The sequence below is a fragment of the Delphinus delphis genome, chromosome 11 (genome assembly GCF_949987515.2).
Source record: "Delphinus delphis chromosome 11, mDelDel1.2, whole genome shotgun sequence".
Taxonomy (NCBI): Eukaryota; Metazoa; Chordata; class Mammalia; order Artiodactyla; family Delphinidae; genus Delphinus; species Delphinus delphis.
This window is the reverse complement of record NC_082693.1, coordinates 11,822,799-11,844,293: the sequence shown is the minus strand read 5'-3', so window position 1 is coordinate 11,844,293 and position 21,495 is coordinate 11,822,799. Positions and strand designations below refer to the sequence as shown.

The 21,495-nt window shown below is 41.3% G+C and overlaps 1 protein-coding gene and 1 pseudogene across 1 annotated transcript in view; both read left to right on the top strand.

Moving 5' to 3' along the window:
• The window catches only part of PLBD1 (phospholipase B domain containing 1), a 68,690-nt gene that overhangs the window by 7,037 nt on the left and 40,158 nt on the right, over window positions 1-21,495 (top strand). Inside the window, exon 2 of the mRNA XM_060024329.1 lies at window positions 11,705-11,924. Coding sequence (XP_059880312.1) covers window positions 11,705-11,924 — 220 coding nt within the window. The remainder of the gene's footprint in view (window positions 1-11,704; window positions 11,925-21,495) is intronic.
• Window positions 7,252-9,042, top strand: LOC132434194 (hyaluronan synthase 2 pseudogene; annotated as a pseudogene).

The window sequence follows — 21,495 nt, the reverse complement described above, 5'->3', positions numbered from 1 at the left end:
TCTGATCTTTATGATTTCTTTCCTTCTACTAACTTTAAGTTTTGTTTGTTCTTCTCTAGTTGCTTTAGGTGTAAGATTATGTTGTTTGAGATTTTTCTTTTTTCCTGAAGTAAGATTGCATTGCTGTAAACTTCCCTCTTATAACTGCTTTTGCCACATCCCTTAGGTTTTGGGTCATTGTGCTTTCATTTTCATTTGTCTCTAGGTGTTTTTTGATTTCCTCCTTGATTTCTTCAGTGATCCATTGGTTGTTTAGTAACATATTGTTTAGCCTCCACGTGTTTGTGTTTTTTACAGTTTCTTTTTTTCTTGTAGTTTATTTCTAATCTCATAGTGTTGTGGTTGGAAAGCATGCTTGATATGATCTCAAATTTCTTATATTTACCAAGGCTCTCTTTGTGGCCCAGCATGTGGTCAATCCTGGAGAATGTTCTGTGTGCACTTGAGAAGAATGTATATCCTGCTGCTTTTGGTTAGAATGTTCTATAAATATCAATTAAGTCCATCTGGTCTAATGTGTTATTTAAAGCTTGTGTTTCCTTATTTGTTTTCTGTCTGGACGATCTGTCCATTGATGAAGGTGGGGTGTTAAAGTCCCCAACTATTACTGTGTTACTGTCGATTTCTCCCTTTATGGCTCTTAGTATTTGCCTTATATATTGAGGTGCTCCTATGTTGGGTGCATATGTATTTACAATTGTTATATCTTCTTCTTGGATTGATCCCTTGATTATTACATAGTGTCCTTTTTTGTCTCTTGTAATAGTCTTTATTTTAATGTCTATTTTGTCTGATATGAGAATTGCTACTCCAGCTTTCTTTTGATTTCCATTTGCATGGAATATCTTTTTCCATCCCCACTTTCAGTCTCTGTGTCCCTAGGTCTGAAGTGGGTCTCTTGTAGACAGCATATATATGGGTCTTGTTTTTGTATCCATTCAGCCAGTCTGTGTCTTTTGGTTGGAGCATTTAATCCATTTACATTTAAGGTAATTATCGATATATATGTTCCTATTACCATTTTCTTAATTGTTTTGGGTTTGTTATTGTAGGTCTTTTCCTTGTCTTGTTTTCCTGCCTAGAGCAGTTCCTTTAGAATTTGTTGTAAAGCTGGTTTGGTGATGCTGAATTCTCTTAGCTTTTGCTTGTCTGTAAAGCTTTTAATTTCTCTGTTGAATCTGAGTGAGATCCTTGCTGGGTAGAGTAATCTTGATTGTAGGTTTTTCCCTTTCATCATTTTAAATATGTCCTACCACTCCCTTCTGGCTTGCAGAGTTTCTGCTGAAAGATCAGCTGTTAACCTTATGGGGTCTTGCTCTTGTGGGCAGGGATGTGCTCAGTAAAACTTTAGTCCACTTGTCTGTTGATGGATGTGGCTGTGTTCCTTCCCTCTTGGTTGTTTGGCCTGAGACAACCCAGCACTGGAGCCTACAGGCTGTTTGGTGTGGCAGCCTCTGGGAGGGCTCATGCCAATGAGTATTTCCAAGAAGTGCTGTTGTCAGTGCCAGTGTCCTTGTCCCTGTGGTGAGCCACAGCCGTCCCCCCCCAACCCCCTCACAGGAGACCCTCCAACACTAGCAGGTAGGTCTGGTTCAGTCTCCTATGGGGCCACTGCTCCTTTCTCCTGGGTGCAAATGCACACAGGCCTTTGTGTGTGCCCTCCAAGAGTGGAGTCTCTCACTGTGGCTTCTCCTTTGTCTCTGGATGTGGGTATCTTTTTTGGTTGGTTCCAACGACTTACTGTTGATGTTGTTCAGAAGTTAGTTGTGATTCCAGTGCTCTTGCAAGAAGGGGTGAGTGCATGCCCTTCTACTCCACCATCTTGAACCAATCCAAGCTCTATACTAGGGTGCTTATAAGAATGTATACAAGATAAGTTCCAGAAATGGGAAGAGCTTCAACTAAAGTGATACATAGGGAAGAAAAGGAAATAGATAAAAGCCTGAGGACTTGGTAAATGGCCAGGAGGGATGACTTCCAGATCAAAGTGGTGGATGTTTCTTGCCTTTATCAAGGTGAGAACTAAAGGAAAAGGCACTTTTTTGAGGACTGGGAACAGGGTGACTTTAGTTTGGGACACATGGAGTTTGGAATATTTTGAGAAAATTTAGGGAGGTTCTCTCATAAAGATTAACCTACACATATTTTGACCGAACATTTATTGTAGACTTTGACAGGGCAGAGACAAGCGTAACACCACGTTTATTGATTAGACCTTAGCAAAAAACTTTTTTTTCAAATAGATAAGTTCCAGAAGAATTTCTGGGAGAAGTACTTATGAATCTTTATTATTAAATTTTGTTTCCTGGTCCTGAATCTGATAGCAAAGATCAAAAACTTTCTCTGGAAGAAAATTTAAAAGATCTTCCTTCAGTATTGAAATTGAGGTAGAACATTTTAAGTAACTATTTCATGGTGATTTACTTTCCATGATATATTAACTGTTTATCACGTGAACTTCATCTTGGGTCTTGGTTCTGACATGCAAAATAGAAACTTTAGTTTTCACACTTATTTAGACATTATTTTTACTTTTGTCACCTGTTATGTTTTGTTGGATTCCAAATTTCAAAGCATTACTATTGAAATAGCAAAAAAGGTAGTAGCAACAATAATGGAATGAATCTCAAGGGATTAATTTTGTTTAACATTTAAGAGTTTTTTAAAAAAATGCATTTGTTTCACCTTTATTTTTAATAGAGAAGATTCCAGTTGCTCCTACAACTTATATTTCACAATCTTTTGATAATTTGGCTTTAAGATGTGGCTAGAAAATGTATTAATAATGTTATTATGTAGGTTTTTTGTACTACTGTGAAACAGGAATTTACTTAATGTGGTTAAAAAATGAAACTAATAGAGGTAGTGAAATTATGAGGAAACCTTGCGTCGAAAATTTGAAACTCTCTGTCTGTATAGACAACAGATATGTTATCATCTTCTTGGGGAAAATTGTGCAAGTCTCTTGATTGAGAGAGACAGGCTTGCTCTGAAATTTGTCCTTCAGTCTTGCACACACAGCTACAATTCCAATATAAGGTAGTGTCGAGTTACTCAAACCAGACCTAAGATATCAAAATTCTAATCTGCAATTAGAAATTAAGAATTAATATACTGTAGATGTGATGTGAATCTGTCTCCAATGGTGACCCTCCAGCCAGTGTGAAAGTTGGGGATTTACGTGGCCATATAATAAAGCATTGTGTTAAGCCCAAAGGAGCCAATACAATGAAATTTAAGATGCTACCCCTCATTCTTAAGAAGTTTGTAATGAAATTTATTGGACCAAATACACACAAATACATATAACTGAAGAGTGATCTAGATGAGCAGTGAGCTGGGTGCCGAATCAGAATGGGGCAAAGTTGACTTTCTGTTGATAAGACTTTTGGCAAGAACTCTGAGTTAAGCCAGCAATGAAGAATAGGTACATTTTTAGGAGATGAAGGAAAGAGATCATTCCAGAGCCAAGCAAATCTCCAGCATTTTAATGTATTAGTATTTTGTTTCCTTGAAGCTCTTTTTTTTTTTTTTTAAAACTAATCCCTTTCAACCTGCCTTGTGTATCAGGCACATTATTCATCCCACCTCACATCTTCTCACCCGCCTTTTATTCTAGTTTCTCGTATATAAGCTGAGGCACCTCACCTCAGCCAGACTGCAGGAGCCCCCTGCTTTCTACCTCAGAGCTCCTCCGAAATCATAACTGTTTAGCACTGGAGCATGTGCAAACCTGAGAGTGAAGGATTTAGCACCTCATTTAACACTCCCTTTGACCTATGTGGGATGGGAGCAGTTGGATAAATGCTCCCTCTTCCATCCCTGGGATGGGATCTTCAGAGGCTTATTCTGCACACCTCTTTGGACCATCTCAAAATGCACCCTCCTGCTTTCCCTCCCTCCCTGTTTCACTCTCCTGGCCCCCTACTCCTGTTCTCTGGGAGCACTTCCCCAAATAATTCTCCTTTCATCAACAATCCCAGGCTCTGATTTCTGGAGGGAGTGAGAGCTAAAATACCTACTTACAGTTTTGCTGCCTAGAGGTTGATTATTCATGAATCAGTTATTTTCTTAATGACTCTGATGAAGAGACAAAGCAAATCTAAAACAAGGTATCAATTTACTGAAAGCCCTTTCGAAGAAGGAAAGGTGCAAAGCCAAGGTACACAGAGGGATGCTGAATGACCATGCTCATTGAGCATAAAAGAGAAAAGCAATTCAAGGATCACAGTCAGTAAACTATTAGCTAAAACCAATCTGGATAGATTAAGTTGCAATTTTATTGTTTTTATATTTTTCTCTGACATATTCTGCCTCTGCTTTCTCATGCTTCTTTTTTTCTCTAACTGACTGACTACATCAGGCAAAAATTGTATTGCTCAGGGTTGAAAACTACTTCCTCTTTCATAAATGAGGTGCTAGCAAACTTAGGTTCCAAATATGGGAAAGAGTGATTTAGGCCACTTATGATTATTTTACAAATTCTAAGACAGGGTTAGGAATTATTTTTCAACTGAAAACAATTAACTCATAGGAAATATTAGAATAAACAGGTAAATAAAAGAAATTCAATTTGGGTGTTTGGGTTTTTAGAGAGAAATAGGAAAATGATGGGACCTCTTTCATCTTTATTTACAGAAGAAAAATACTCTGCTTTTAGAAAGTAATATTCCCATTCATTCAACAAATATTTATCAAGTGCATTGATTCTAAGGATGTTAATGTTAAAAATGTTTAAATCTGGGACTTCCCTGATGGCGCAGTGGTTAAGAATCCTCCTGCCAATGCAGGGGACACAGGTTTGATCCCTTGTCCGGGAAGATCCCACATGCCACGGAGCAGCTAAGCCCGTGCACCACGACTACAGAGCCCGCACTCTAGAGCCCATGCTCCGCAACAAGAGAAGCCACCACAATAAGAAGCCTATGCACCGCAGCGAAGAGTAGCTCCCACTTGCCACAACTAGACAAAGCACGTGCACAGCAATGAAGGCCCAACGCAGCCAAAAAAAAAAAGTTTAAATCTCATTTTCATTTTCATGACTCCAGAGAAAATATCAACACGTGGCCCTTGTCCCTTGGGCATCTGAACGTCCTCTAGGCTCCTTACCCAAGCACGAAGACATATGACTTGAGTTATTTTAGATTAACTTCCGTGAATGTTCAGATAAATTTCACTTTTGGGTCAAGAACACACACAATTAAACGAGATTCATCAAAGAAACATTACTGTGCCAGCTACAGCACTCCCAGGATATAGGGTCATAAGCAGAAGAGGTCCCTGCCTTCACAGAGCTTGTATCGAGCTAGACTGAGATTAGAATTATGTGATATTTTTCTACCTTTTTGCTATTGCCCTTTCCACACCATTCGCCTCACAACATGATGTTTTTTTAAAAATAGAAAAGCATAAGGCTTAAATTATTCGAGGATTTAAGAAAATCAGAAAAAAGCATGGGACTGGGCAACCAGGAAGAGTTGATACATGGAGAAAACATTGAGGAACGGAGGACATCAATTAGGGGTAGCAGGAGAAACTCAGATTTTGGCTTAATTCTCAAAGCATTTGCTAAATTGGTCAGTGTGGGGCTTCCCTGGTGGTGCAGTGGTTGAGACTCCGCCTGCCGATGCAGGGGACACGGGTTCGTGCCCCAGTCCGGGAAGATCCCACATGCCGTGGAGCGGCTGGGCCGGTGAGCCGTGGCCGCTGAGCCTGCGCGTCCGGAGCCTGTGCTCCGCAACGGGAGAGGCCACAGCAGTGAGAGGCCCGCGTACCGCAAAAAAAAAAAAAAAAAAAAAAAAGTAAATTGGTCAGTGTGTTAGCAGTAAATTTTTCTCATTGAATTCTCTTGAGGACTGGGTAAAAGATTTTTTTTCCATGCATGGGGGCACATGAGTGTCAAAAAAGCACAGATTTACAGAAGTTTATTATTTGTGGTCAGAAAAGTAGGTAGTACCAGTAACAGTGAAACAGCCACCCTTTTTCATTTCCTACAAAGCTCACTGGAGGTGAGGGTGGGAGAGAATGCATGAGAAAAGCTGGAGAGGGGCTGAGGCTGTGTCCCAAAATCAGTTTGGAAAACATACTTATTATATTTGGGAGGAGAAGAAAGGACATATCTATGGATGATGCCAACAATTGTCCAACTGTGGTCAATTGACTTAGTAACAGTTAGACTCATTCATCACCAGCAGCCTGTTGACATGTATTCTGCGCCTGCCTATGTTTATCAGTGCCATTACTTCCACGTTACCGTTTTTAAAGAAATCCAATATGGATTTCAATATGGTCATGACTCAGTTCAGAATAAATTGACTTTCCTGCTCAAGATCATTCTTTAAGGGTCATAATCAGCATTAGCTGATTAGCGTCTTGACCAAGTCCCAGTGTATCACCCTCTTGGGCCAAGGTGCCACGATGCTCTAGTATTAAGTTTCTAATTTTAGTGCTAATTTTCATAGACAATCTTTGCATCAAAAAAGATAAAGTACTGAGTCAGTTTTGAATGTGGAAAATAGATAACCATAGATAAATATTTAATCTGAGCTTTATAGTATCTTAACCACTAAAAACTTAGTGTGTCCGAAACTAAACTCATATTCCCTCCCAGACCTGTTTCCCATCTGCTCCCTCTCTCAGTGATGATACAACAACCATCCACTGAGTCACAGCCTAGAATCTGAGTCGTTCTGGCCTCCTCCCACGTCTTTGATGACCTTAATAAGTTTGTCTTTAACCTGAGCAGCTGTACAGTAGTTTCTTAGGCAGAGAGATAAATGCACTACATACCATTTCTTTTCTTCATTTCTTCTTTTTTCTTTTCTCTCTCTTCCTAAGTCTTCCTTCCTTTCACAGATGTTTATTGAGCACCTGTTGTGGGTCAGACACCATATCAAGTGCTGAGGAAACAATCTCTGGCCTCGAGTTCACAGGCTAGAAGCAGGGGCAGACATATAAATTACGTTACAATGTGATAAAACTGGAAGAAGACCTGCTTTCAAGGTACCTGGAGCTTGTAGAGCAAGTCAGTCCCTACAAAGGGGGTGTTGCTTCCTGAGTCTTAAATAGCAATTTTGAGATTGCTAGGTATTTCACAAGGGAGAAAATGTCAGACATAGGAAACAGCATATGCAAAGTCAGAGGTGCTGGACCAGCTCATGGCAGGTTGGAGAGCTGTGTGTGCAATGGTTTCAAGATCACAAAGTGCATGGAGTGGTGGATGAAACTAGATAGGTAGGCAGAAAGCAGGTCATGAATGTCAAGAGGGTAAGTCAAAGAATTTTAATTCTAGGAAGTAGAAGCCATTGAAGATTTGGGGTAATTAAGTAAACAAATCAGTTTTGCATTTTAGAAAGGTCACTCTGGCAAAGTATGAACAATGGTTTAAAGGTCAGAGAGACCTGGGAAAAAAGCCTCTTCATAGTTCAGAAACTATGAGAAAACTCTTTGCATTGCTGTTTATCAAGAAGATCCAGACTACTTATGGAAATGTTTGCAATCTGTGAAAAGGCCAACCTACCCTGGAATTAAAGTTGTCATGGTCATAGATGGAAATTCAGAAGATGATCTTTACATGATGGACATCTTCATTGCAGTCATGGGCAGGGACAAATCAGCCACTTAGATCTGGAAGAACAACTTCCACATGAAGGGTCCTGGTGAGACAGATGAGTCACATAAAGAAAGCTCACAACATGTCACCCAGTTGGTCTTGTCCAACAAGAGTATTTGCATCATGCAAAAATGGGGTGGAAAAAGAGAAGTCATGTCCACGGCTTTCAGAGCACTGGGACCAAGTGTGGATTATGCACAGGTTGGTGATTCAGACACCATGCTTGACCCTGCCTCATCAGTGGAGACAGTAAAAGTTTTAGAAGATCCCATGGTTGGAGGTGTCAGGGGAGATGTCCAGATTTTAAACAAGTGTGATTCCTAGATCTCCTTCCTCAGCAGAGTGAGATACTGGATGGCTTTTAACATAGAAAGGGCCTGTCAGTCTTATTTTGGATGCGTCCAGTGCATCAGTGGACCTCTGGGAATGTACAGAAACTCCTTACTGCATGAATTTGTGGAAGACTAGTACAATCAAAAATTTATGGGCAGGGGACTTCCCTGGTGGTCCAATGGGTAGGACTCTGTGCTCCCAATGCAGGAGGCCCGGGTTCTGTCTCTGGTTGGGGAACTAGATTCCACATGTATGCTGCAACTAAGGATCCTGCATGCCGCAACTAAAGACACGCGTGAGCCAAAAATAAATGATAAACAAATAAATATTTAAAAAAAATTATGGGCAGCCATTGTGGTTTTGGAGATGACAGGCATCTAACAAACTGAGTGCTGAGCCTGGGCTATGCAAGAAAATACACAGCTCGATCCAAATGCCTTACTGAAACACCTAAGGGATATCTCAGATGGTTAAACCAGCAGACCTGTTGGAGCAAGTCCTGCATCCGAGAGTGGCTGTACAATGCAATGTGGTTTCATAAACATCACTTGCGGATGACCTATGAAGCAGTCATCACTGGGTTCTTCCCTTTCTTTCTCATTGCCACAGTAATCCAGCTCTTCTACAGGGGTAAAATTTGGAACATCCTCCTTTTCTGGTTAACTGTCCAGTTAGTGCGTCTCATAAAATCATCTTCTGCCAGCTGCCTTAGAGGAAATATCATCATGGTCTTCATGTCCCTCTACTCAATGTTATACATGTCAAGTTTACTTCCCGCCAAGATGTTCCCAGTTGCAACAATAAGCAAAGCTGGGTGGGGCACATCTGGAAGGAAATCCATTGTTAATTTCACAGGACTCATTCCAGTATCAGTTTGGTATACAGTCCTCCTGGGTGGTGTGATTTTCACCATTTATAAGGAATCTAAAAAGCCATTCTCAGAATCCAAACAGACAGTTTTAATTGTTGGAACATTGCTCTATGCATGCTATTGGGTCATGTTTTCGACACTGTATGTGGTTCTCATCAAAAACTGTGGCAGGCGGAAGAAGGGACAACAGTATGACACGGTGCTTGATGTACGATCTTACATTTGATGTTTGTAGTTACAGATGCAGACACACACAAAACCTTACTTCCTCTAGGGACTGTATGGTTGTGGCATCAGATAATGCCACCAAAGGAGACACATCACTGCTGCTGGGACTTGAACAAAGACATTTGTATGGGTTTATTTTAATTCTGCCAAAGTAAAATGATACATGAAGAAGAAGAACTCACATTTAATCTGATACTTCTATGAAAATGGGAAGAATTCTTTGTTTATGCACTTTTTCCTTATTGTACATCCACCTAACAGTGTTTTGCCCTATATACCTCACTAGTCATGCTTTATGTGGGTAACCATGGAAGAAGAGGATTTTGGAAGCTCAAGGAAAAGTTCTTTCAACATATACAACCTAACTTATGGACTGTGTTGATGCTAATTTTTTTTTAAGGAAGGGTTTTCTGTTTAACTCTACCAAATGAAAGGCTGAAGGAAATTTTACAGGCTGTTGTCTGTGCTATATTTTTATATAATTGTACTGTGTTTTAAAATTTTGTATGCAAATTTTAAAACAAATTTTGTATACTTTATATTTTACTTCTCTGCCAAAATACACCTGTTCTTCCTTTTTTTTTTTTTTTAAATAAAATAGGTTCTGAAAAAATTCATACTTAAAAAATTTCTACCCAAAATGTGAAGCTTGGTTGATTTATGTTGTTCATGATAGAAAGAATAAAATGTTTCTCTCTCTCTCTCTCTTTAAAATTGAATAGTTTGTTTCTGTGAAAAAGTATTTAAACTTTCAATATTTTAACTTTTTTTCATTTCTTTAGAAAAGGCCAATATACCTGTCACACTTTGGGAGGAGAAATTCATACTTATGTGTACAAAAAAGAAGTCACTGAAAACCAAGGCCAAAGGGGTAGAAAAGTACAATTTTTTCATAAGATTGAAAAAAAAGGGAATGCTAGTTCTCAAAAGAAAACACTAGGCATCCAGCAGTGGACAAAATCTGGGTATTAAAGATAGTCTTTGGAGATTCTCACAGTGTTTTCCCAGGCTAAGTAAAAAGGAAAGTGGGAAAAATTATCTGTACAATTTGGACAAATACAAAGCAGTTCATCATTTTGTTCTGTGACCTGTATTCACTGGATCCTGTCTATATATTGAACATACTTTACCTACCCTTTTTTTTTTTCCAGCTTGTCAGTTCACTTTACATGTTAGTATGAGGTTTATACGGGTGAGTGGGATAAATTATAATAAGGCTAAGGCATACGGATTTAAAATTGGAAGAATCAAGCTCCACATGTCCTCTTTAACTTGCTAGGGAAGATTTTTTTCTGAATTATACAGATAATTGCTTCATCTCTTCTGTTCCTGGCCTACATAAATGTGTTTACATAGTAGACATGATATCAAGGCTTAATAGTTATATCAAGAATTGGCACAGGGCTTCCCGGGTGGCACAGTGGTTGAGAGTCCGCCTGCCGATGTAGGGGACACGGGTTCAGGCCCCGGTCCGGGAAGATCCCACATGCCGCGGAGCGGCTGGGCCCGTGAGCCATGGCCGCTGAGCCTGCGCGTCCGGAGCCTGTGCTCTGCAACGGGAGAGGTCACAGCAGTGAGAGCCCCGCGTACCGCAAAAAAAAAAAAAAAAAAAAGAATTGGCACATAAAAAATTGATGGACCAGGTATCCTCAGTCTTGTTAATTTAGCTACTCTGGGGTCTTAGTTATCCAGTTTGACTTTTGACATGACCCATCTTGCCTTGTAGCTGGTGCTGTGTAGACCTGTGTTTAAAAACAATTGAACACATGAAGAGTCGCATAAAAAGTATTGTGAGGAAGCATAAATGGGGAGAAGTATTCAACCATGTGTTTCTTGCCTTTCTGCTTCCTTTTTATGCAGACACCTATATTCCATCCATCCTGCTTAAGAAAAAACTGCACATTCTACCTTCAGAGTACAAAAACTTACATAATGTTCTACAACTTAGACTCTCACTGATTGGAGAGCTTGTGAGAAACGAACAGACCATGCCATTAAATGAGACTAAAACTTGAGTTTGCCTTTTTGACTTTTTATGTTCTAAGTTAAGCTTTGATAACATTCAAATGTCAATTTCTCTCATTCTCATAAAACATGGAATTAATTGCCTATATTTATTCTAGCAATTATTCAATGTATTTCCAGTGTAGGATGTACAGTATAATTGAATTTTTTTGTAAATAAGGTATTTTTGATAAGGAAAAACAAAAAGAATTAAGCAGGAGAGATAGGATAGAAAGTGAGAGAATACGGGTGCTTTGGTCCAACTATTGAGGGGGATGGAAAGGGTTGCAGACCAGGGATGTGAACCCTATTCTTGGTTGAATGACAAGGTGGGTGAGAGCTCCAGCTCCTGCCTTGCCCAGAATCCCATCTCTAAGGATGAAGCACTTAGACCCACCTCTTTGATGCTCCAGCTACGCCCCTACCTTTGACCTGGTTCTTTGTGCTCTAGGCTCATCCCCCTTGGTCAAGGCTTTGGTATTTTCCCACTTGTAACAAGGACAAACTATAGCGTGGCAGATTTCCCAATTCTGTTGTAACAGAACAGAACTCTTTAAAAGCAAATGTGCTGGAATTGTTGGTTACAAAGAAAAAAAAATGTATCAGCAGTTCAGTTCAATGACATCCTATCATTATTCGTTTTTCTTTTTTTCCAGGGGTCTACTATGCAACTGCATACTGGATGCCTACTGAGAAGAGAATACAAGTCCAAAATGTCCTAGACAGGAATGGGGATGCCTATGGCTTTTACAATAACTCTGTGAAAACCACAGGCTGGGGCATCCTTGAGATCAGAGCGGGGTACGGTTCTCGATCCCTGAGCAATGAGATCGTCATGTTTGCAGCCGGCTTTTTGGAGGGTTACCTCACTGCCCCGTAAGTACCCAGTCGTGGTGGAGAACTGCCAGGCAACCTCTGTCCTTTTCTTTGCCCAACAGTGGTTTTTTCTTCCTGGCATTGTACACTAGAATTGAAAATTTGCCATGGTTTTTCTCATACGATAGAAAGATTATCAGAATTACATTTGAACCTGTAGTAGTCATACCTGCCTAGAAGGAGCAAAGCCCCCAATTGTGACACATTTTAAAATCTTTCCCTCTCATGAAACTCTTTTAAAAGACTGCTATGTCATTTCATCATACTAGTCATTTATTGTCAGGTAGAAAGCAAATGGAGGTGGTTTGGCTCTTTGAGGACCACAAACAGAGAAGATTAATTCAAAATAAAAATAAAATGTAAGAGCATTTATTTTCAACCATCTTAGAACAATACTTTCAAGTGGGGGAAGATTTTAAATTGAAATTTTAATGTCTAACATGAATGTTCTTTCCAACTCTATTGTTATTTAATTCTTGTGTTCTTCCCTTGTCTTATGGAAATAACAAAATATGTACTTATAATAATGCAATCATGACTCATCCTTTTTAGAGAACAGATCTTTGAGGAAAGGAAAGTTGCAACTCATTTAAACAAGCCTCATTCTTCCTTTGATATAAAATGTCTTGAGGACGTGGTTTTCTTCTTTTATGCTCTGTGACCTAGATTGTTGAGTGCAGTTTAACCAAACCTTATTTTGCACTGTTACCATCTTAGTCATAGTAAATGCAGTGCTGATCTTAATCTGTTTATGATTACTGGCAATTGTATCAAATGTTGAATGACTAATTGCTGGACTCTGGCTGCTCTTTTTTAAAATTTAAACGAAAAATTCCTGGTTTTGTTTTTATGCCAAATTTTTGTTACCTTACCATACAAGTCCCCTTAATAGGGGACTCTCAGTTTGGAGATGTAGAAAACTTTATAAACTAAATACGATTTAAAAAACATGTTTAAAACTGTATTCAACATGTAAAAATCTGAACTTCTTCTTTTCCCCTACAAATCTTTATTTCGGGATCCACTGGTTTCTGACTGCATTCTTGAAATTGAGTTGCAAGTTTGGAGAAATAATTCAGATTGAAGTTGTGTGAACGTAAATATATTCAATGAAGTCATGCATAAGATACATATGAGTTATTAAGGGAAGCTATGTAACTTGAGTGGAGCATCTCTAATCTGTGTTAGAGATGCTAACATAGATTGAACGTTGAGAGCCTAAGCTTGTCTTCCTTGGACTTTGTCATCAGTACTAGAGAGCTCAGGGAGTTTGACCGAGGAGACTTCTGACAAAAGTGACCCTTCTGTTATTCTTATGTCTCAGGAAAACCTAAGTTTTAACATCTCACTTTGGGAAGTAGCTTTATGATTTCTGCCTTATTCATAATATAAAGTACTGACCTATCCTTGAGTTCCTTTATCCATAACCACAAGCTGTGCGGCTAAATAAATAAATAAATGCTACTATGTAAAAAAAAAAAAAGAAAGAAATACAACCAAAACCATCTTTAGAAGGGCATTTCCCAGAAGCTCCTTTTCAGAGGCTGTCATTCTGACTGCATTGCTGAAAAGTCCAATAAGTAGGGGAATTTCTGAATCAGCATGCATTCAAAGGCTCTGCTCTGTGCTTCACTCAAAGCTCAGAACAGTGGGATGTGACCCGGCAAGCTTAAAACAGACCCCTGGCAGTGGGTTGGGGAAGAGGGAAGAGACAGAAGTGGTTACCAGTTTCCTGCCTTCCTCTTCTGATATGGTCTAGGAGGTGAAGGCTTACTACACATTCTGTTGCCCAAGAGTTTAATTTGGAGGAAGGAGAAATGCCAAATGGAGTAAAGAATCAGGGCTCACAGAGACAAGAGCTCTGGCAGGGAGACAGGGCAGAGGGGAGGCTGGAAGAATTCATGTGCTTGAGACTCTCAGACCCAAGGCGCCACCCAGGAAGGACTGCACCAATAGGCACCCCGTGCACTGTCTCAACTGAGCAGAGAGGCAGTGGGGCTCCCTCCGAGCAAAGGTATCCAGCATTCTCTGAAGCAAAGCAGAAGAGCTTAAAATGTCAACCCTCTGGAAGTTGTGACTGTAGCCACAAACCAATGGCGGAGAAAGAATACAGGTCATAGGCTAGAGTTTTTTGTTTTCAGCTACACAGGGACAGTTGTATGAGAAGCAATAGCATCTTCATACAGACATCATTTTATCAATTTAAGACATATACTGCTGGGGACTGTTTTGCAAAGGACAATTCCACGTACCAAGACACAGCCTTGGAGCCAGGGCAGAGAAGGTGAGTTTGTGCCAGAGGCCAAAAGAAAGAACTGCCTTGTTTTCCTCTCATCTTGCAGAGCTGCTCAGGCAGCTGCCAAGAGCAGTGGGAAGTATAGGGCTGCCACGTTTTCCCACATCACCACATTTAAAATGCAGTGGTGTGCCTTATATTCTGCCGCACTTCGGGGGGAGATGTGTGAAAGGACGAACATCGTGCGATGAACGACTGAGATAGGCAGATAAGGACGTTGGTTTGACGGCCTCAGAAAATATAATTTGCTTTTACCAACCTATGAAACGCTCGAGAGACCAAATCAAAACACAAAGAAATACGCTCAAATCCTCCATCACTGCCTTCGAAGCACGCAGCAATTTGTTGCTTCTTTGAGCTTTTACGACACTTTTACGACACCTTCCCGGGCCCGCCCTCTGTCCTGTATCCGGAAGCTCCTGGCGGTGTACGTGCGCGGCTCCTGCAGGGTTATCTCGCCGTGCGCAGCGGAGGCAGATCCACCAGGGCCACAGCCTCGGGTAGGCATTCACAATTTTCAGGAGCTTCTCTCGCTGTCTTGCTCTTCTTCACACTCTCTTCTCCCTCTTCTTCCACTGCCCCACCCCCGGCCCCTGAGGAGCCCCTCACTGCGTGATGCACCACGCAGACATGCATTCGGAGGGCCCCCTGAGGCTTGCTGTGATGCCCCTTCAGCCTCCCGCACAGCCCCATCCTAGCATCTCTTAGAACTGTGATTCCTGAGAGCCAGATGCTGCCTCTTCCGTCTCCACCTATCAAAATCCTGCGCAGGGCTTCCCTGGTGGCGCAGTGGTTGAGAGTCTGCCTGTCTATGCAGGGGACACGGGTTTGTGCCCCGGTCCGGGAAGATCCCACATGCCGCGGAGCGGCTGGGCCCGTGAGCCATGGCCGCTGAGCCTGCGCGTCCGGAGCCTGTGCTCCGCAACGGGAGAGGCCACAACAGTGAGAGGCCTGCGTACTGCAAAAAAAAAAAAAAAAAAGATCCTGCTCAACCTCCAAGACCCATCTCAGATGCTCTCTTCTTTTTGTTTTATGCCTTTTTTTGAAATTACAATATTTTGTATTGTGTGTCAATATGATGCTACATCATATAGCTGTTAGAAATGACCTTTTTTTTTTTTTTTTTTTTTTTGCGGTACGCGGGCCTCTCACTGCTGTGGCCTCTCCTGTTGCGGAGCACAGGCTCCGGACGCGCAGGCTCAGCGGCCATGGCTCACGGGTCAGCCGCTCCGCGGCACGTGGGATCCTCCCGGACCGGGGCACAAACCCGCGTCCCCTGCATCGGCAGGCGGACTCTCAACCACTGCGCCACCAGGGAAGCCCAGAAATGACCTTTTTTAATACATCTTTATTGGAGTATAATTGCTTTACGATGTTGTGTTAGTTTCTGCTGTACAACAAATTGAATCAGTTATATGATGCTCTCTTCTTGATGAAGCTCTTTCTGATTCCATTTCCACTGGATCAGAGCCCCATCTCTCCCCTCCACCACCTGTTAGTGCCTTGAGGACAGGGTCCCCATCTTATTCATCTTTATATACCCCAGGCGCCTGGCATAGCACTTCTGCCCCCCCCCCCCCACAGTGGTTACTTAACTACACGCTTATGAAGTTTAATTGAATCCTGTTGTTCCTGTTTTATGAGAGATGAATCGGAAGTGTCAGCTACGTATTTCCATGTAATGCATCGTCTAGCAGCCTTGGCCAAATGGAATTTCTGTCTTCATTTTTTTTAACTCTACTGGGTGGCTCCCTAACAGTTGCAAATTAAGAGTCTCTGATGCTCACTAATGATGTAAAACCTGATAAATAGTCATTGATAGTCAATAAAATAAGTCAGGAAACCTTTCTGGAAAGAATGGTGATGGGGGTGTGAGGACCTGGTCTGCTCTAGTTTTTAACAAAGTGGCTGATCTCTTGTGTTGCTGAGGCACATGTAGAAATGACCTCCTCTGGAATTACCTAGCCAGTTTGGATGCCACAATTCAATGCGACACACCCTCGTTATACTACCTTGTGCCGGGCTCTGGGGATAGAGAGACAGTGGGGAGTGAGTTCCTGAGTACTCTCCCCACTCGTTTTAAGGTAATGTGTTGACACAGCAGTTGGTAAAACTATGATGAAAAGAGGTTCTAGCAAGATTATGGCACAAGTAGAGAGACTAGTCAAAGGCGGAACCTTTTTGGGTGTTTGTCTTACCATCGAGAGATACTTCAAGAATCTCCTCCGTACCCCCCAACTTGCTCCTTCTGATATTAGAAACTGAATATGGCTCCAGGTCAAGGCTGTAGCCAAAGCAAAGATAAGTAAGACACAGTCACACCCTCAAAATTATCAAATGACCCATCAGTTGGTAATTATTTGGGACTTAACATGAAGCACAAAATAGTGATGATGATGATGATGATGATGACGACTAGCATTTATATTTATATATATATACACACACATACACACATATATATAATTTAAAATATGCCGGGCATTGTTCAAAACATTTTATATATGTTAAATTATTTAATCCACAGCCACGCCGTGAGGTATATATTATTACTATCCCCATATTACTGAGAGAAAACTTGGGCACAGAGAGGTAAAATAAGTAGCTGAAAGTCACAGAGCTAGTTAGCAGCAGCCAGAATTGGAGACCAGCTGTCCAGCTACGGAGTCTGTGCAAATGCACACACACACACACACACACACACACAAGTGGATTAATCACAATGGGAAATACTAAAGGAGCCTGATACGGTGTCAGACCCAGGAAGTAGGAAGTTGAAACAACTAGGAAAGAGTAGGAGAGATCACCTGACAAGCACTAAATGATATGGTATTAACATAATGCAAAAAGACGCAGGGAAAAGTAGGTGTCCATATGTCTTTGTGATTGTCACAAAGTGTGTGTGAGAGATGGAAAGATGGGCAAAGTCTCGGCCAACTTAGGAGGAAACTTACTGACTTTACACACCACAGGAGCTGAAACGAAATCTAACACATCCTTGACATGGAGACTGGTCTTGGCTCTGTTCGATGAGAATTCGGAAGCATGGTGAAGTTGGGAATCCTGCTTATGGTTGTAGAGCCTACAAGGAGTGGATCAAGCTTTGAGTTCAGAATTCAAAGCCTCTGCTCTTATCTGCTGTCCTGTGTTGCTCCAGCACGCTAAGGTATAGGGCCCCAGGCTCAAAGATCAGAGAAGGGCCTCAACCTTCGCAAAGGTATAGGGCCCCAGGCTCAAAGATCAGAGAAGGGCCTCAACCTTCTCAGGGGACTGTGAATGGATTATGTTCCTCAGGGCCTCTGGGTGGGGCAGGGTCAGGTGAAGCCTCCACTTCTGGTCTCAAGGTGCAGGTTTCTCTTCCGCAGCTCTGAATATCAGAATCAAAAAGTTTAGCCCCTCCCCCTCCCCCCCAAAAAAGAAAGAAAAAATATTAGTAATTCTGGCCTAGTTACCCTCTTTTATCTACATCTGTCTTTACCGTTACATGGACCTCCACAGCAACCACCCCCAAGTCAGGATGAATGTTCCTCTGTTTCAGGGTTTCTCAACCTCAGCACTTTTGACGTTTGGGATTGAATTATCCTTTGTTGTGCATTGTAGGAAGTTGAGCGGCATCCCTGGCCTCTACCCACTAGATGCCAGTTGCACCTTCCACCCCCCTATTGTGACAACAAAATATGTCTCCAGACATTGCCAAATGCCCCTTGGAGGGAAAAATCACTCCGGTTGAGAAACAGCCCTATATTGAAATAGAATGAAAAATCGAGAGGATCTGGAGCTCTGGGTGGAGCTGGGCAGGGTGCAGTGATGGAGACTTTAGGTAAAAAGTACGAATTTTTGTATCTTTACCTGAGTGCGCATTGGTAGGTCAATAGCCCACAAATTATTTTTTCCCAAAACAGAGAACTTTATTTCCATTTAAATCATTCTAATTTTAAGAGCCCATTCCTCCTCATGGCAGGAAATGTTACCATAGTCATTTCTATAGGGACAAAATCTCATTGAAACTGAGTCAATTCAGAATGTTCCAGTCCTCTTCCAAACACTTTTTTCCAGAATGGATTGGTGTTACTGAGGCATCTTGGAGGGAGGGGGGATGTTTAAGCAGTGGTTGTCCTGTGTCCTTCTCTGGCACGTTTACTGAAGTGGAACAGTCTCATTGAGTCTTTAGCTGGGGTGTTTCCCCACCTGACACCTGATGAGGCTTCCATGGTCTCCCTGGTCTCCAGTTGCAAAATCAATGCCATTGAGGTTGCAGTAGTCACCCCAAGTATAAGTCCTCTGCCCCCAGGAGGTCCATCAACTCCCAATGTCCTCTTATTCCACCCCAGGCCAGACAAGAAAGCCTTTAGCTGCTCCCTGAAACTCATGGAGGGGGGCAGGGGTGCTGCATTTGGCTTCTGAGCCCAGACAGTCCTGGCAGCCGTCTCTACTTCCCCATGCAACCTCGGAGGGAAAACTGAAGGGCTTTTGCTTCCCTAAGCAACTAAATCAAGCTGTCCCACTCACCTGGAGTTTCTGCATTCCATTCACCTGAAATATGAGGCCAGGGCAGAGGGTCCCTTCCCTGTCAGCCACATACCTGTCTAGCTTTATTGCTGTTCTTTCCCTCAGTTTTAGAGATGATAGAAAAGGGGCCAACTTGATAGAAGAATAGGTGTGGCAGCATAAAAGATATATAAACAAATATGATAATTCAATTTTAAAAAAATATTTACAGATAATTTGAAGGAAAAGCACTCATGAAGTTTGTTGAATTCAAGGACCATAAACTAAAAAATTTCAAAGGATTTTAGTGTTCTTTGCCTCACTGGCAATAAAACTCTATTCGCATCAATTTCAGTTCTGGAAACTATTAGATAAAGATATCTAAAGTTCCACAGTGCTGGGGGCCAAATTCCCATTTTTGGAAGCCGAGTCACCTCCTGCTTACAGTGCTGACCTCTAGGTCGATAAAAAGCATCAAATAAAAACCAGAACTCAGACTTTAGGTAAACTTCCAGTCCAGAGGGTGCAAGGGGCTCACAATTTGACCCACTTTGCTCCAAACTTAGAGCAAATAGTAGATAAAATGTATAGAAAGAGAGCATCATGGTAATATAGCTGGACCCCCCAAACAAGATTAAAGATCTCTTGAACCAGAAATGAAGCAGAAAAGCACTGGGGTCTGGATCTGCTGGGCCCTTGGCATGAAGCAGGCAGAGACAGCCACCCCGGCTGGTGGGTGAAGGCCTCTGTGACCTGAGGGAGCTGAATCAAGGCTGGGAAGCAGAAGTAACCTTGCTGCTTTGGACTGTTTGGAAAATAGGAGGCCACAGAATAACTTCTGCTGATGTGCACTCTGGTGTAGAGATTTATAAGAAACCGTGAGCTTGACGGGAGGCGGGGTGGGCAAAAGAACCAAATCATCCATGTGCTGGTTCCAGGACACATATACGTGCAGCATTCCATAGGAAAGAAGTCCCCCAGAGCCGCTACAAGACCTGGTTCTCAGGGAGTCTGATGGAAGTACCTAGAAGGAAATGAGAGGCAAGAAAGAGGGAGGGAGAAAGGAAGGGGGTGGGGGGGGAAGAATTTAAGAATGTAAACAAACACATAACTTAAAATGCCTGAATACCAAGTTCAAAAAAGCACAAAGACATTTTTTTCTTAAATTCCATATATATGTGTTAGCATACGGTATTTGTCTTTCTCTTTCTGACTTACTTCACTCTGTATGACAGACTCTAGGTCTATCCACCTCATTACAAATAGCTCAATTTCGTTTCTTTTTATGGCTGAGTAATATTCCATTGTATATATGTGCCACATCTTCTTTATCCATTCATCCGACGATGGACACATGAAGAACCTAGGGATAAGACAGGAATAAAGACACAGACCTACTAGAGAATGGACTTGAGGATATGGGGAGGGGGAAGGGTAAGCTGTGACAAAGCGAGAGAGAGGCATGGACATATATACGCTACCAAACGTAAGGTAGATAGCTAGTGGGAAGCAGCCGCATAGCACAGGGATATCAGCTTGGTACTTTGTGACCGCCTGGAGGGGTGGGATAGGGAGGGTGGGAGGGAGGGAGATGCAAGAGGGAAGAGATATGGGAACATATGTATATGTATAACTGATTCACTTTGTTATAAAGCAGAAACTAACACACCATTGTAAAGCAATTATACTCCAATAAAGATGTAAAAAAAATGATAAAAAAAGCACAAAGAAACTGCTAAGAAAAAGCAAGATCAATAAAGTAAGTCATTAATACACTCCAGATGAATTTTGTAGATGGTTTAACAAAGACTTTAAATATGCTTAAGGTACTCTAAGTTTTAAATGAAGGAAAACTTGGAAATTCCCTGGTGGTCCAGTGGTTAGGACTATGCGCTTTCACTGCCGAGGGCGCAGGTTCAGTCCCTGATTGGGGAGCTAGGATCACTCAAGCTGCAGGTCCCAACAATGACAACAAAATATGTGTATACACACACACACACACACACACACACACACACACACACACACACACACACATATATGAAGGAAAACTTGAAAAATTTATGGAACAAAAAGGAAGAAATAAGACAGGTAGATATTTTAAAAGAAACTGCTTGAAATATCATAAATGAAAATTATGGAAATTAATTTTTAAAAATATCAATAAGTGGGCAAACCCTGGTCTAGACCAACTCAGAGAAATAATTTCTGAATCAGACATTAGTATTGAGGGATTTATACAGTACACTGCCCCAAAAGAGAAAGGGGTAAAAATAATGAGAAAGCAACTCCAACATATGTCTATTAGGAGTCCCAGAAAAAGAAACTGGAGGGAATTGCAGATAAGCAATAGTTGACAGGGTAACAGTGAGAATTGATCAAAATTGAGAAAGACACGAGTCCTTAGTTGGAATACACAGCCTATTAAATTGCTACAACACAGGATGAAACTACAGAAATTTGAGGATAAAGGGAATACTTTTAAAAGCTATCAGAAAGAAAAACATTGATTTCAAAGGCATCTCAGCATGACTGCCAGCATACCTCTCATTAGCAACAATAGACCTAGAAGGTGAGGATGATATTTTTAAAGTACTGAGGAAGAATAACTAACTAGAGTTTTAAAACCGTTTAAATTATCCAAGAGCAAGGGCAAAACAAGGATATTTTTAGATATATAAGTTAAAATATTTTACCATTCACAGACTTCTAATAAACTATTATAGGACATACATTAACAAAAATAGCAAGAGGGAACATTTGGGATATAAGGAACAATAGTTAACA